Source organism: Lithobates pipiens, unplaced genomic scaffold (assembly GCF_037356315.1).
Source record: "Lithobates pipiens isolate NorthernLeopardFrog02 unplaced genomic scaffold, aLitPip1_a1.2 Scaffold_27, whole genome shotgun sequence".
Lineage (NCBI taxonomy): Eukaryota > Metazoa > Chordata > Amphibia > Anura > Ranidae > Lithobates > Lithobates pipiens.
The window spans coordinates 203,850,439-203,866,707 of NW_027507788.1; the positions used below are offsets into that span (position 1 = coordinate 203,850,439).

General features: G+C 39.1%; 1 protein-coding gene across 1 annotated transcript in view; it reads left to right on the forward strand.

Moving 5' to 3' along the window:
- The window catches only part of DRD2 (dopamine receptor D2), a 640,087-nt gene extending 625,143 nt beyond the window's left edge, over positions 1-14,944 (forward strand). The window contains exons 7-8 of the mRNA XM_077458131.1: positions 10,475-10,820; positions 12,428-14,944. Of these exons, the coding sequence (XP_077314257.1) occupies positions 10,475-10,820; positions 12,428-12,621 (540 nt within the window). The 3' untranslated portion in view covers positions 12,622-14,944. The remainder of the gene's footprint in view (positions 1-10,474; positions 10,821-12,427) is intronic.
- Positions 14,945-16,269: the final 1,325 nt, after the last annotated feature.

The window sequence follows — 16,269 nt, forward strand, 5'->3', positions numbered from 1 at the left end:
GGTCTGCGGGCGGGGAGCTTATCAGAATCTGGAAGCCTCTCCGGCTCTTCTGTGTTCTCCGCTGACGTCTTCTGTCGGTTCTTCTCCCCTCCCTGCTGTCTTCTCGCTCTTTTGCTTGCTCTTTTGCCCGGTCTTCTCCATTATCTTCTCCCTCTGTTGTTCTTCTGATGTTGACTCTATGCTCTCTCCTACTCTAAGGCCGATTGAGTGGCGTGCCACTATTTATATTGGCATGGGGCGGGGTCACCATATGATGTCATCCAGAGGCCCCACCAATTATGACTTCACCGCCCGGGGCATGATGGATGGCGACACCATAAGGAGCGTGCCTCTGGTGACCCTGCCCCATGCCAATATAAGTAGTGGCACACACGCACATGGCATTGTAGCAGGAGAGAGGGTTGAGGCAACATCAGAAGAAGAACAGAGGGAGAAGACCGGAGAAAAGAGTGAGAAAAATGACAGCGGAGGAGACCCAGCAGAAGACAGCGGACAGAGGGAGAAGAACCAGAGAGAGAGTGGAGAAGAACTGGAGAGGCAAGAAGAACTGACAGAGGCAGAAGACGTCAGCGGAGGACACAGAAGAACCAGAGAGGGGAGAAGAGATCGGAAGAGACGACGGAGCTGCCTTAATAAATTACTTTAAAAACCTGTGTAATGGGTTTTAGTTTTGACACTTTTTTTAGGGTAATGGGTAGGGGTACAATGTACCCCATTCTCATTCACATAGGGTGGGGGACCGGGATTTGGGGGGCCCCTTGTCAAAGGGGGCATCTAGATTCCGATAAGCTCCCCACCCGCAAACCCCAGCAACCAATGGCCAGGGTTGTCGGGAAGAGGCCCTTATCCTCATCAACATGGGGACAAGGTGCTTTGAGGTGGGGGGTGCAGGGCCCCCCTGTTCCAAAGCACCCCCCATGTTGAGAATATGCAGCCTGATATGGCTCAGGAGGGGGGTCGCTCACTCGTCCCTACTTCCTTTCCTGACCTGCTGGCTGTTATGGATTTTGGGGGGATCCCCACACCATTTTAAAATTCATACCAGGCCGAAGGGCCTGGTATTCTATTGGAGGGGGAACCCATGCCATTTTAAAGGAAAAAAATTGGTGATCCAACTTCAGTGATAAGAAGTCCCATTTGCAGTTTGCGAGAATCCACCTGGGGACACAGCAAACATGTGGAAGAAGGTGCTCTGGTCAGATGAGACTAAAGTTGAACTTTTTGGCCTAAAAGAAAAACGCTGCGTGTGGCAGAAAACTAACACTGCACATCACCCTGAACACACAATTCCCACTGTGAAACATGGTGGTCGTAGTATCATGCCATGGGAATGCTTTTTTTCAACAGGGACAGGGAAGCTGGTCAGAGTTGATGGGAAGATGGATAGAGACAAATACAGGGCAATCTTAGAAGAAAACCTGTTAACCTCCCTGGCGGTAATCCTGAGTCTGGCTCGGGCTGGGATTTCAGTACCATAAGCGGTAACCCCGAGCCAGACTCGGGATCACATCGCTGGATACAGGGATACTTACTTACCTTGTCCCCTGGATCCAGTGATGTCCCCCGCTGTGTGTACGAGCCATCCTCCGCTCGATTCACACAGTGACCGAGTGCCGCTGAGCTCCATTCCTTGTGACGTTACAATGCACGGGAGCAGAGATTGGCACCAAATTCAAAAAAGTAAAAACACACAATACACATACAGTACTGTAATCTTACAAATTACAGTACTGTATAAAAAAAAATGCACATCCCCTTTGTCCCCAGTGGTCTGTCCAGTGCCCTGCATGTACTTTTATATTATAAATACTGTTTTTTTTTTCTGCCTGGAATTTGAAGATTGTCCATATCAACCAAAAAGTGTCTCTTTATGTCAAAAGTGATTTTAGACCAACTAGAAAACAGCGATAATAAATTAGAATCACTTGCAGAATTGAGCGATAGCGATTTGTGGGGAGATCCTTCATCAAACCCTAAATCTAATGACAGCGACATTTCTGAAAATGAACAAATTTCAGTGTTTTTGGATTTGATTACATTATTGAATAATTTTTATTATTATTATTTATTATATTATAAACGTTATCATACCCGGGATTTCTACTAGACTCTTGTTTGAACAGATTTAAGTGAGTTATTCTTAAGAATTGCAGGTCTACAATATAAAACGCCAAATTTCCATGCAAGATAATTGTACCGCTTTCAGCACCTAAAATTAGAAATAATCATACCGCCAGGGAGGTTAATGTCTGCAAAAGACTTGAGACTGGGGTGGAGGTTCACCTTCCAGCAGGACAACAATCCTAAACATATAGCCAGAGCTACAGTGGAATTGTTTAGATCAAAGCATATTCACATGAATGGCCCAGTCAAAGTCCAGATCTAAATCCAATTGAGAATCTGTAAACAGCAATTTTTATGTCTTGCCACAGACACTCTCCATCCAGTCTAACAGAGCTTGAGTTATATTGCTACGAATAATGGGCAAAAATGTCACTCTCTAGATGTGCAAAGCTGGTAGAGACATACCCAAGAAGACTTGCAGCTGTAATTGGCTTATTGCAGTGAAAGGAGGTTCTACAAAGTACTGACTCAGGGGGCTGAATACAAATGCATGCCACACTTTTCACATATTTATTTGTAAAAAAAAAAAAATTGAAAATCATTTATTATTTTCCTTCCACTTCTTAATTATATGCCACTTTGTGTTGGTCTATCACATAAAATTTCAATAAACTACATTTACATTTTTGTTTGTAACATGACAAATGTGGAAATGGGGTAAATGGGGTATAATACCACTTACCAAATTCTTAGACCCCATAACTCAAGAGGTCTAAATCAGCATTTACAAGATGACAGATCCCATGTGGATGGATGGATGGATGGCTTCCTCTCACACCTCGGCAATCCTCAAGCCTCACCCTCTCTGAATGGCATGCCCCAAAAGTGGTCACTGGTTTGCTTTTCAAATAATGGTCTCAACAGCAAAAACATACTAAAAAGAGCAAGGAAATTTCATAGGGAAATACCATTTAAAAACCATTTATTAATAACCAATTGGATACTCACAAAACAGATAGTATGACAAGCATATGACGTAGCACCCGACCCTCCAGGCAGTCATGACAACGTCACTGCTAAACTCTGCCCTATGCACGTTTTGTCCAACAGGAGGTTTCCAAGATATGCTTAATTGGATTTATTCATTTGTCAAGCATGGGTTAAGCACAACAAGGTAAAAAACCTTATGCCTTTAAAACTACTTTAAGAAATATTCAGGAGATATAGCATGAGTTAACTGGCCTACCTTGTGAAGGGAGAGAGTAAAGAGGCATCTGAATATTTTAATGGTGAAAATTCTTTGGGTGAAGATAGGATCCAAATGCCTTGAGAAAGGTGCACTTTGCATGAGAAACATTCAACGGGTGGATATGTTTCGTTTTTAACAACCTTTGGAATCTATTAATTAATTAAAGAGTGAGTGTTATGCCGTGAGTGCCCTGGACTTGATTTCTTTGATTGCAAAAAAATAAAAAAATTACCAAGAAATATTAATTTAAGGTAAAATTAGTTAATTAAAGGGTTACATATTAGTGTGATACATCTTATAATATCTTATAAAACTAAATGTTTCTAAAAGCTGAGCTCATATAATATTTTTCTCTGACCTCCTTTTTCAGCCCCAAACGCAATTACTGTCATAGCATGTCACATTCCCCTCAAAAGTATGCCCTTCTTAACCAATGACACTATCATTATCTCTCACTTCAATTATTGCAACTCCCTGTTTATTGGCCTACCTCTAAACAGACTATTCAGTCTACCATGAATGCCGTGGACAGACTCATCCACTTTACCAGCTGTTCAATGTCCACAACCCCTCACTGCCAAACTCTTTATTGGTTTCCACTTGCCCCAATGAATACCGTTTAAAATAATAACCCCATACAGAGTCATCCACAGTTCTGCCCCAAACTACATCAACAACCTAGTCTCAAAATGTAACCCAAATGTAGTCATGTCCTACTCAATCTGCATTTAGGGGGTCACTGAAAACTACTGTATCTTCAGGGAAACCTATGCTGCTTCTACCTAACCTTTAAATGTTCACTATTACAGTTACTAAGGTATTGTAACTGTACCATCCTTGTATTATATTGTAATGCACTGCAAAACTATTGGCATTATATAATAATAATAATAATACTCATCATAATAATAATACTCTGCAAAAATGCCCTTGGTGTACAGTATATTAAATTATTACTTGTAACATCAACAGTTGCAAAACAAAAAGCAGGCAATACAATCAAAAATGTAAAAACATAGTTTCAAAACTTGTAAATTGAAAAATAAAAATACAACTAACTCAAACATTTATATTTACTGTATACTCAAAATGCATTTATTTAAATAATTAAAATATGTAATTTACAGCTGTTTTAGTGTTTTATAATGGCAACCATCTCATCATTTAACTTTTTTACTAAAAGGTATTTACCAAAACATAGTCAAGCTATAGTTATAGAATGGATATGGATTGAAAGTGCACACTCTCAGGTTTAATTAGAGGGTATGTACATCCAAATTGGAGGGAGGCTTTAGGAATTACAGCTTTAAAGAATAGCCAAATCCCTTTTTCAAGGGGCCATAAGTAATTGGACAATTGAATCAAAAACTGTTTCATGGCCAGGTGTGGGTTACTCATTAATTATTTCTACATCAATTAAAGCGGGAGTCCACCAGGACTCCGCGTTTTTTTTTTTTTAAAAGCCAGCAGCTACAAATACTGCAGCTGCTGACTTTTAAAATAGTGACACTTACCTGTCCAGCGCGCCCGCGATGTCGGCACCCGAAGCCGATCGCTAGGTCGTCTGTCGGGTCCTGCCGCCTCCATCTTGGGTATGGGAATCAGGAAATGGAGCCTTTCGGCTTCCTTTCCCGGTTCCCTACTGCGCATGCACGAATTGCGCTGCGCAATAAGGACGCTCCCCGCTGCCTCTGGGAGCTGTGTGTTTCCCAGCAGGCAGCGGGGCACTTGCGGAAAGGGGCGTAAGTTACGCCCCTTTCCGCAGAGAGCTGTCCCGGAAGTGGGTGCAGTTACCTGGATTATCCAGGTAACTGCACCCCCCTCCCCCCTGAAAGGTGCCGATTGTGGCACCGGAGGGGGGGAGGGTTCCGATGAGCGGAAGGTCCACTTTAGGGTGGACCTCCGCTTTAAGCAGGTAAAAGGTCTGGAGTTGATTCTAAGTTATTTGCATTTGGAATCTATTGCTGTGAACCTATATCATGCGTTCAAAGGACCTGTCCCTGCAATTAAAGCAGGCCATTGTAAGGCTTCAAAAACAAATCCATCATAGAGATAGCAGCAACACTAGCAGTGGCCAAATCAACAGTTTGGTACATTTGAAGGAAAGAGGAAGGCACTTGTGAGCTCAGCAACATAAAAGGCCTGGATGTCCACAGAACACTTCAGTGGTGCATGATTGCAGGATCCTCTCTACAGTAAAGAAAAACCCATTCACAACATCCAGACAATACAACTTTATGACAGCAAATACAGAGTGTTCACCACAAGGTACAAGCCATTCATAAGCCTAAAAAACAGAGATTAGACTTTTCCCAAAAAAATCTAATAAAGACAGACCAGTTCTTAGGACAGATGAAACTAAGATTAATCTTACCCGAATGTTGGGAAGAAAAAAGTGTGGAGAAGGCTTGGAACAGCTCACGATCCAAAGCACACAACGTCTGTAAAACATAATGGAGGCAGTGTGATGGCATGGGCATTGATGACTTCCAGTGCCACTGGGCCATTGGTGTTTCTTGATGATGTGAAAGAAGACAGAAGCAGCCAGATGAATTCTGCAGTGTTTAGAGATATACTGTCAACCCAGGTTCAGCCAAATACAGAAAAGTTAGTTTGACGGTTCTTCACAGTACAGATGGACAATGATCCAAAACACACTGCAAAAGCAACCTAATAGCGTTTGGAGGAAAATAAGTGAAATATTGTTTCTTGTATCTGATTTCAACCCAACTGAGAATGCATTTCACTTGCTGAAGGCAAAACTAAAGACAGAAAGACCCACAAACAAAGAACAAAAGAACAACTGAAGGCAGCTGAAGTTAGAGCCTGGCAAAGCATCAGAAAGGAGGAAACCCAGTCTTTGGTAATGTCCATGGGTTCAAGACTTCAAGCAGTCATTGCCAGTAAAGGAGTCTCAACAAACTATTAAAAATGAATTTAATTAATACATTGTATTTGTGATTATATTCATTTGTCTAATTACATTTGAGCCCCTGAAAAAGGGGGGACTGTGTATAAAAATGGTTGCCGTTCCTTAAATTTGTTCTTGACATTTATGTTCAACCCCTTAAATTAAAGCTGAATGTCTGCACTTCAAATTCATTTGGATTGTTTCATTTGAATTTTAATCTGGTGGCATACAGAGCCAAAAGTATGAAAATTGCGCATGTGTCCAAATATATATGGATTTAAGAGGAAACAAAATTCATGTTTGAGCTTGTTGTAGTTGACATTTTAGCAAATTAGAAGAGAATTTTAGACAAGAAAAAATATTTACAAAGAATACATCTTTGTCATGGAAAGAAAGGCCACTATGATAGCACTAAAAGCCTAATTCTAAACCCCTGGGCCACCAGTAAAGTAACTCTGGAGGAGACTATAACTACCAAAAAGATAAAAGCTCTAGCTCAGTATTTCCCAGCTGTGGCCAAAATAAGGTGGTCTCAGCAGTGAGTTTTTTTTTTAAATCTTGAAATAATTAGAGGTTAAATGATGAATTACATTATTTTATGCTGTCACTAATTGAATTTGTATGTCTGTCTGCAAATATTGAAAAGGTACAAAGTCAGTGGCTAGTTAGGTCGAAATTTAAACATTGAGCATGCTGTGAACATTGTTGGTGGTTGTGTTTTCCTTTATGTCAAAGCTGAGAACTGAAAATATAAAGCAGTGAATCCTGACTCAAACACACAATATGCTGTGACTTTCAAAATAACGAACATTAATAAAATATGTTATACGTTGGAAAACTCTATTTCTCCAGAATTCAACATTAATTCCAGTAAATTGAATGTATCATTAATGAGCCTCCTTCTGGGAGACGTTCTACACCTTTAAAATCTGTTGTGCATTAATAATGTACAGTGCCTTGAAAAAGTATTCATACACCTTGAGATTTTCCACATTTTGAGTTGAGAATAATAAACTATTCAACTTTTAATTCACTCTAAATCTTAGCTATAAAGATACATTTAGGGAGCATACATTATTCCATTTATATTTATGTCACTATTGTTAGCCTGTTACCTTCCCTATCTTGAAAAGGTTCACCCAAACTACAGTGCTTTGAAAAAGTATTCACACCACTTGAAATTTTTCACATCTTGTCATCTTACAAACAAAAATGTAATAATGTATTTTATTGGATTTTATGTGATAGATCAACACAAAGTGGTACATAATTGTGAAATGGAAGGAAAATGATAAATGGTTTTCAAATGTTTCTACAAATAAGTCTGAAAAGTATGGCGTGAATTTGTATTCAGCCCCCCCCCAAGTCAATACTTTGTAGAACCACCTTACTCTGCAATTACCACTGCAAATCCTTTGGGGGATTCTCTACACACTTTGTACATCTAGAGAGTGACATTTTTGAAATTTTTATTTGCAAACTAGCTCAAGCTCTGAAACATTGGATGGACAACATCTGTGAACAGCGCTATAATTCAAGTCTTGCCACAGATTCTCAATTGGATTTAGGTCTGAACTTTGACTGGGCCATTCGAACACATAAATATGCTTTGATTTAAACCATTCCATTGTAGCTCTGACTGTATGTTTAGGGTTGTTGTCCTGCTGGAAAGTGAACCTCCACCCCAGTCTCAAGTCTTTTGCAGACTCTAACTGGTTTTCTTCTAAGATTGCCCTGTATTTGGCTCCATCCATCAACTCTGACCAGCTTCCCTGTCCCTGCATTTAGAAAAGCATCCCCACAACATAATGCTGCCACCACCTTTTGTCCATAAGGCCGGGTTCACACCGCTGCGATGCGGGAACGCCGCGAATCCGCTGCGTTTTCCCGCATCGCATTACTCCCGCCGGCAGTTCACACTGCCCTATGCGGACGGCTGGGAGTGTCAATGATATGTTAATGATACCCCCAGATCCGTCCGCATATCGCAGTGCGATCTGCCGACTCGCACAGGAATCGGATCGCATGGTGTGAACCCCCATGCGATCCGATTCTGTTGCGGACCAAAAAAAGGGTCCCGTGCGAGTTTGCTGTGGGACCGATGCAAATTCAGCCATACTATCTGTATGGCTGTACTCGCATCGCTACGGAGATCGGATGTGATTTGCGGTGCGAATCACATCCGGATCTCCCCCCGCAGCAGTGTGAACCCAGCCTAATGGTGTGTTCAGGGTGATGTGTAGTGTTAGTTTTCCACCACACATAGCGTTTTGCTTTTATGGCAAAAAAGTTCAATTTTGGTCTTATCTGATCAGAACAACTTCTTCCACATGTTTTCTGTGTCTTCAACATGGCTTCTCGCAAACTAAAAACAGGACATCTTATGGCTTTATTTCAACAATGGCTTTCTTTTTGCCACTCTTCCATAAAGGCCAGATTTGTGGAGTGCACTACTAATAGTTGTCCTGTGGACAGATTCTCCCACCTAAGCTGTGGATCTCTGTAGCTCCTCCAGAGTTACCATGGGCATCTTGGCTGCTTCTCTGATGAATGTCCTCCTTGTCTAACCTGTCAGTTTAGGTGGGAGGCCATGTCTTGGTAGGTTTTCAGTTGTGCAATACTTTTTCCATTTTCAGATAATAGATTGAACAGTGCTCCGTGAAATGTTCAGAGCTTGGGATTTTTTTATAACATAACGTTGCTTTAAACTACTCCACAACTTTATTTCTGACCTGTCTTGTGTGTTTCTTGGCCTTCATGATGCTGTTTGTTCACTAAAGTTCTCTAACAAACATCTGAGGGCTTTACAGAACAGTTAATTTATACTGAGTTTAAATTACACACAGGTGAATTCTATTTACTAATTAGGTGATTTCTGAAGGCAATTGATTCCTCTAGATTTTTGTTGGGGGTATCAGAGTAAAGGGGACTGAATACAAATACACGCCACACTTTTCACATATTTATTTGTAAAAAAAGTTTGAAAACCATTTATCATTTTCCTTCCACTTCACAATTATGTGCCACTTTGTGTTGGTCTATCACATACAATCCCAATAAAACAAATTTAAGTTTTTGGTTGTAAGATGAGAAAATGTGGAAAAAGTTAAGGGGTGTGAATACTTTTTCAAAGCACTGTAGTTTAGGTGAACCTTTTCAAGATAGGGAAGGTAACAGGCTAATAATAGTAACATAAATAAAAATGGAATCATGTATGCTCCCCAAATGTAACTTTAAAGCTAAGATTTAGCGTGAATTAAAAAGTCGAAAACTTTATTATTCTTTATTCAAAAAGTTTTTAACTTAAAACATTTGGTACAGTTTTAGGTTAGTAAAATACTATGTGTGTAAGTTATAGATGCTTTTTTTAAATATATTTTATTGGTATTAACCTGTCCTGCACCAATACCTCATTGCATTTGGTGGGTGCATGGCCTGCTATGATGCAAATAAACAAAATAGCAGACACAACAATTCATAAAAAATTTACTAAATATCTATGCCAGACAGATGAAAAGTCAACCACCAATGTTTTTCTCATGGTGGCATTGCTAAGGCAGGACAGGTAAATGTTGCAATACAAGCCTGAGGCAGTGGGTCTGTTTTTCTTTTTTGCTAACTTTTTTATTTACTCTAGAAGTGATCTGAGTGGCTGTATAGCCAGCTGATCACTTCTACATGTGTGCAAGCAGATTGGATGCTCCCCTCATGTAAGCACCCTCTCTTCCCCATTGCTCCATTTCTGGGCATGCCTGGTTACACCTTGATGAGTCTGGGACCACTTCCGGCATTCTCGGTGGAGAGTGGGTGGAGCAGATTGGGAATATTTATCCTGGATCATTTCTTTAACCCCCTGCCAATCACAGTCCTTACTATACTGGATAGATATACACTAATTTAAAAGGAAATTACCGGTTTTACCATATTGTTTCCAAAAATTACAAAAGTGTTTGTACTACCTAGTCATAAGGAGATATAGCATGTGACCTCACCCGACCTCCTCTGTTATGGTAGTAGTTACTAATCTGTGAGCATACCCTGAACACTGACAGAAACAGCAAATAATCAGAATTTCTAAAAAAAAGTTGAGCATGTGGAAACTGTCCTTATTATACTATATTTTAACTTTGAGAGTATCAAGACGTGTTGGATAAACCCATGATGATTAAAGCAAATAAAATAAAATAAAAACTTTAGTTACTGTGCATTTAATTTTTTTTGTATTTTTGCTTTTTTTGATTTTTGCACAGGAGACTGGAAACCAACCAGAGGAAATGGAGATGGAGATGATGTCAAGTACATCACCACCAGAAAAGTCAAAACACAAATCAGCTTCTCCAGACCACCAACATCTGGCTGTGCCAGCAACATCAAACCAGTTGAACAGTACTAACCTTGCCTCCCCAGTAGACAGTCCCTGCAAGGCTGAGAAGAATGGGCACCCAAAAGATAGTGCAAAGTCTGCCAAGACCTTTGAAATTCAGTCAATGCCCAATGGGAAAACAAGGACATCACTAAAAACTATGAGTATGAGCAAAAGGAAGATTTCACAACAGAAAGAGAAGAAAGCCACTCAGATGTTAGCCATTGTGCTCGGTGAGTCGTAAGAATATTCCCATATTTTATTTGACTTACTTTTAGTCAAATGTAAGGTTTTATTTCCCATTATGTATGCTTGATCATAGAACACTAAAACATTAAATACATTGTAATTCATATTTCTGAATTTGTTTAGGTTCCTTTACATTTTCAAAATTCATGGTTGCTTTTGATTTGATAAGGTTTTAAAATTATCACGTCTCAGTTCTTTTATAATGGGATATTTTTCTGTTAATAAAATGCATCTGTGCGACCCTTACTGATTCCAAATCTGAGAGATTCTGACTAGACATGTGTGGTTTGTTTTGTTCTGAATTAATATTCGGACATATTTTTCGTTATTCTGGGATTTGGATATATCCGAATACCCAAATTACAATATAAACAAATTTTACCAAATGCTCCAAATAACGTAACGAAATTTGTCAGAATTTCGGAAATTCGGACCAAAATTTGAATCAAATTTTACATTGAACTCCAGTCAAGTTCTCACTACACATATTGCTGAAATCGAAGACTGTGTGTGTTATTAGAGTACCATTTCGAAATAATGCTGTTTTTGTTAAACCAAAGGTGATTTAAAGAGTCATTGTAATCATTTGATGAAGATTTTTCTTTTGTTTGTTCACTTTGCTGCATTCTAATCAAAAACAGTATAACATTTTTGTTTAGACCGATTTGAAAATTTCTCGATTTGATAGTTTTGAATTGAAAAAATCTGAAAATTAAAAAAATTCTGAAAATGAATTGAAGGAATCAACCAAATTTAACTAAACAAAATAACTAGATTGACGAATCAAAACGCAACCAAACAAAACAATCTTTTTGTCATGCACTTATCTTACTTAACCATGTGGCCCCGCCCGCTCTGATGCTCATCAATTGGCTCACCAATTTTCCCAGAAGTCTGCCTAAGATACAAGTCAGATTTCAGACATCCCCTGCAACAAAAATTTAATTTTTGGTGAGACACTCTCAGTAGGAATACAGCTAAAGGGATGCAGGCCGAGCAGATTTCCTCATTAGTGCCCTGCAGGTACACACCTGATAGATAATTATGGAACCACTCCCATTAGACCCACTCAGCACTGAAGCTCAGAGGAACATACAGCGATTACTTCAGAATAACAAAAGGTAGGAATCTGTAACAAAGGATGTTATAATCCTTGCAATGTACATATATCATCCAGAGAGGAATCCTTTTTTTTCTCAACAAAAGTGGAGTTACTCATTAAATATTGGCTATCCAGGCTTTACAGTACCTTTCACTTAATTCAACTGCAAAATCTTTATTGCATGTGGTCAGTTTAATTTTTCAGTAAAGTAGGCATGAACAGTTCTTAGAACCTAATAGCAGTCCTCAAATTCTTTGAAAAACCACAAAGTCTTTGGCAAATAACCAGAATTTTCAGACTAACAAATGACACTTACTGTGATTGCTTCACTATTGGTTACAAAGACAAAAAATATTCATTGTCATTTTGCTTTACTTTTTTTTTTTTTAGAAGGGTGACTTACCTGCATTACCTGCATCTATTCTAACTTGGAACCTGCATTTAAAATTGTATGATTTATTATCTTTGTTTTGTTTATTTCTTACTCAGGTGTCTTCATAGTGTGCTGGTTTCCCTTCTTTATAACCCATATCCTAAATATGCACTGCAATTGCAAGATACCACCAACCTTGTACAGTGCGTTTACATGGCTTGGTTATGTCAACAGTGCAGTCAATCCTATTATTTATACCACTTTCAATGTGGAATTTCGAAAGGCCTTCATAAAAATACTTCACTGCTAGAACAGTTATCGGACTGCTTCACATGGACAACAAAGGCAGAAAAATAACTGAAAAGGAATCCAAGCCCTGTGAATGCTGGGCAGGAAACCCCTTTGGTGTTGGGGAACATAAATTCACACTCATGTGCACCTGTATTAGCCATGCACTAAACATGTCTAGGGGTTGGTGAATAGGAACCTGGAAGTAATTCTACAGATGAAACCTAGCATGAGTGTTGTCATTAGGAAATATGAAGTATAAATGGTCCACCAAACTGGAGTGTGGTAAATTGCCAAGGCAGCTCTAGAAAGTGGCAAGACAAGCCTTAACAGTACTAGAAATTCATCTTTAGTACCAAGTTCAAGAAGAGGAACAGTTGGATTCAGCCATTAATGTTGACAAGATGACATTTTCAGGACCTATGTGGATGTCATTGCAGTCTCACCAAAGACATTATAATTTTTTTTATCTGATCTTTGCAATATAAGAAAGCTAGAATCTGCTGAGACTATACTTTGAATCAGGGAACTGGGGTTTTTTCTTCAAGTATTAAGACTTTACAAGGAATTATCTATTTTGGACTTTCCCTATGCTGGTCATCTCCAGCTTAATGTGGTGATCAATGCAACATGAAGAACAATCCAAATTTTGCATTGTGGTGACAAAACTGTAAATAGAGAATGTTCCGAAAGAAGCCCAAGCCAAAAAAATATTATTATAAATATTTAAACCTGTCTTGCATGGTGTGTGTCATATTTAAAATTTATCATCGTCACACCATGACCTAATAAAATTAAACAGTGAACCATACATGTAATAGCTGTACTAAGTCCTTACAGAGGGCAAAACTTGTTTTCAATACATTTCGTGCCAACTAACTTAGCATTTAAAAGAAAATAGAAAATAATAAAATATTCACTAAATCTTTACTGCTCTAATTGTATAAGATACCTGAGACTATTATGCCTGTGGCTTGCGTTTTTTTCCAGTGTAACTGGTTATAATTTGTTTTCTATGTGCCTGCTGATAATATACTTGGTGCATTCTGCAACGACAAAAACCGGTGCTTGAAAGTTACCATAGGCTAATGCTGTCAATTTTTATGTTGGAATTAATTATGAATTGATTTTTTCTGCACATGAAAAGCTAATCAGTTGGATTAAATCATAAAAACGCATCATAATTATTAATACATATCTACAAATAGCATAACACATCATACTATGCACTCAGTTTGTCATTTTAACCACCAATGTGGGTGGATACCAATTATATTAAAACATATTCCATATTTTGTAATAAAGGTACACAGGTTAGAATGAGCCAATGGATGGCAGGCAGGACACATATCCTACCTGTTTTTATTCTGGGCTTGCTGTACTGCATTAAGACACACTTACACAAAAATTGCCTTCTTACAGATACTTTGGTGTAGTACATGAATGTATGGTGGCTGTTTCTAGTCCAGCCTACCACAACTTTCTGAATTTTTGGAAGGTGTTAGAATACACCATCGCACTGGTGACATTGTCATCATCATCATTATCATCATTTTCCATTCCCAACACTTACACCCTGAAAGATAAGCTAATTCAGTCCTGCCTGAAATACTTTTCAGAAACTGTGGTAGATTGGATTCATCAAGGGCTAAAGCAAAGTGCGTAGATGTCCTGACTGTAGCACAATTGCAGTGTTTGCTCGTTTAGAGTAAACTGCCTTGAGTTGCTGTGGACACTGTCACCTTTAAAAATGTAAACAAATACTGCTGTGTGAAAAATCCATGAATAATACTTACTTTACTCTATTGTAGCTGATCTTCCCATGTTTGCAGAGCTGGAGTTTGTGCTATAAATTTTCAGCTTCCAGCACTTTTGTGTCAGTTTTCCTGCACCTCCTTGCCACTTGCTTTGCTTCCTTGCCTCCTAGCTGCCTCATCACTATTATGTCCCTGCAATTCAAAACAATCACACAGGTGATTTATTTTCCAGGAGTAAAGGCCACGGTATGCAGCGATGGAATGTATACACCCAACACGCCCAAAAGTACTTGATGTGGAACAAGCATATTGGCTTAGTGGTTAGCATCTCTGCTTTGTAACACTGCGATCCTCTGTTCAAATCCCAACCAGCACACATGGAGTTTGCATGTATTACCTGTGCTTGTGTGGGTTTTCCTCCAAGTATTCTGGTTCCTCCCACACTCATGCTGGTAGGTTAATTGAGGTAGGGACCTTAGATTGTAAGCTCTTGAGGGCAGGAACTAGCGTGAATGTACAGAATGTAAAGCGCTGCATAATTTGTCGGTGCTATATAAATACTGTAATAAATAAACATTTTACACAGCAGTGTTGGTTTAAAGTTAATTTTTTTTATTTGAAGGTGACAGCATCTCAGGTAGAGACATAATTCATTTCTGAGTGTTATATAAGAATTGTTAGCATATATTGGATAGAGAAAGTTATTTTAGTTAACTTTTTATCTGGCCTCATCTTATATTTGAAATATACAGATGGTAAAATAACTCTGGATTTGAACCACTAATTTCTCTGTAATAGACACTTGATTCCTCTTTGACACACTCCTCTCCTTCCACACTATTGTATGATTATATGTATAAGCCCTTGTACACACGGTCGGAGAATCCGTCGGAATGTGTCCTATCGGACCGTGTTGTCAGATAATCCGACTGTGTGTGGTATGCATCGGACTGATTCTGTCGGAATATCCGTCGGACCCAATTTTCCAACTTGTTGGAAATATTTCCCGACCAACTGGTTTGATCGGACATACTCCGATCATGTGTAGAGAATTTTGATCGGACCAAGTGCCACGCATGCTCAGATCAAGTTCCTACATCAAAGCTATTGGCTACTAGCCTGAATGTAGTCCCATCATAACGAAATTACATCATCACGTTCTGAATGATCGGATTTTTCGACAACTTAGTCCGACCGTGTGTATGCAACAGTTTCGGACAAGATCCGACGGACAAAATCCGACAGATTTGGTTGTCGAAATCTCCGACCGTGTGTACAGGGGCTTAGAAGGATGTGTATCAAATGGGACCTTTAAAATAGCACTCATTGAAATATATCCAAACCTAGAGTATAAAATCTCAAATGTTTTTATAAATGTAATTAACAAATGGTTTATATTAAAAGAACTGCCAGTGTACATACTATATGTCACATGGTGATTTGAACAGCTCTCTTTGTTTAAATCTTCAGTCATCTGCCCACCCTCATATACCCCTTCAACAGTAATCTTCCAGTGCTGCAGTGTTAATATGACCTGGTGGATCTGTCATAGGATCTTGTCAAGAATGACGACTATACCTGCCCTCCTCCATTCTTCCAGTAGCTGTACTTAAAGTGTAAGTGAACCCCCCTATTGTTTTCAGCCAAGGAAGCTGCCACCTTTGTGTCTGTTTAATTTACAACTTCCATGATGCTGCACATGTGATCAGTTATGACACCAACCATTGGATGGTTTGACAGTTTGGTTGAGAACAGAACCAAAGGGAGTGTTACATTTCTGGCACGTGCCAGAAATAAAACTGTTTTATGGGTGGGTTTACTTCTGCTTTAAGCTTTTCGGATTGAAAAGCACTCTGAAGAAAGGGGGTCAGACCTTTCATTAATCTGTTTGTCCACCCTTTATAGAAATAATA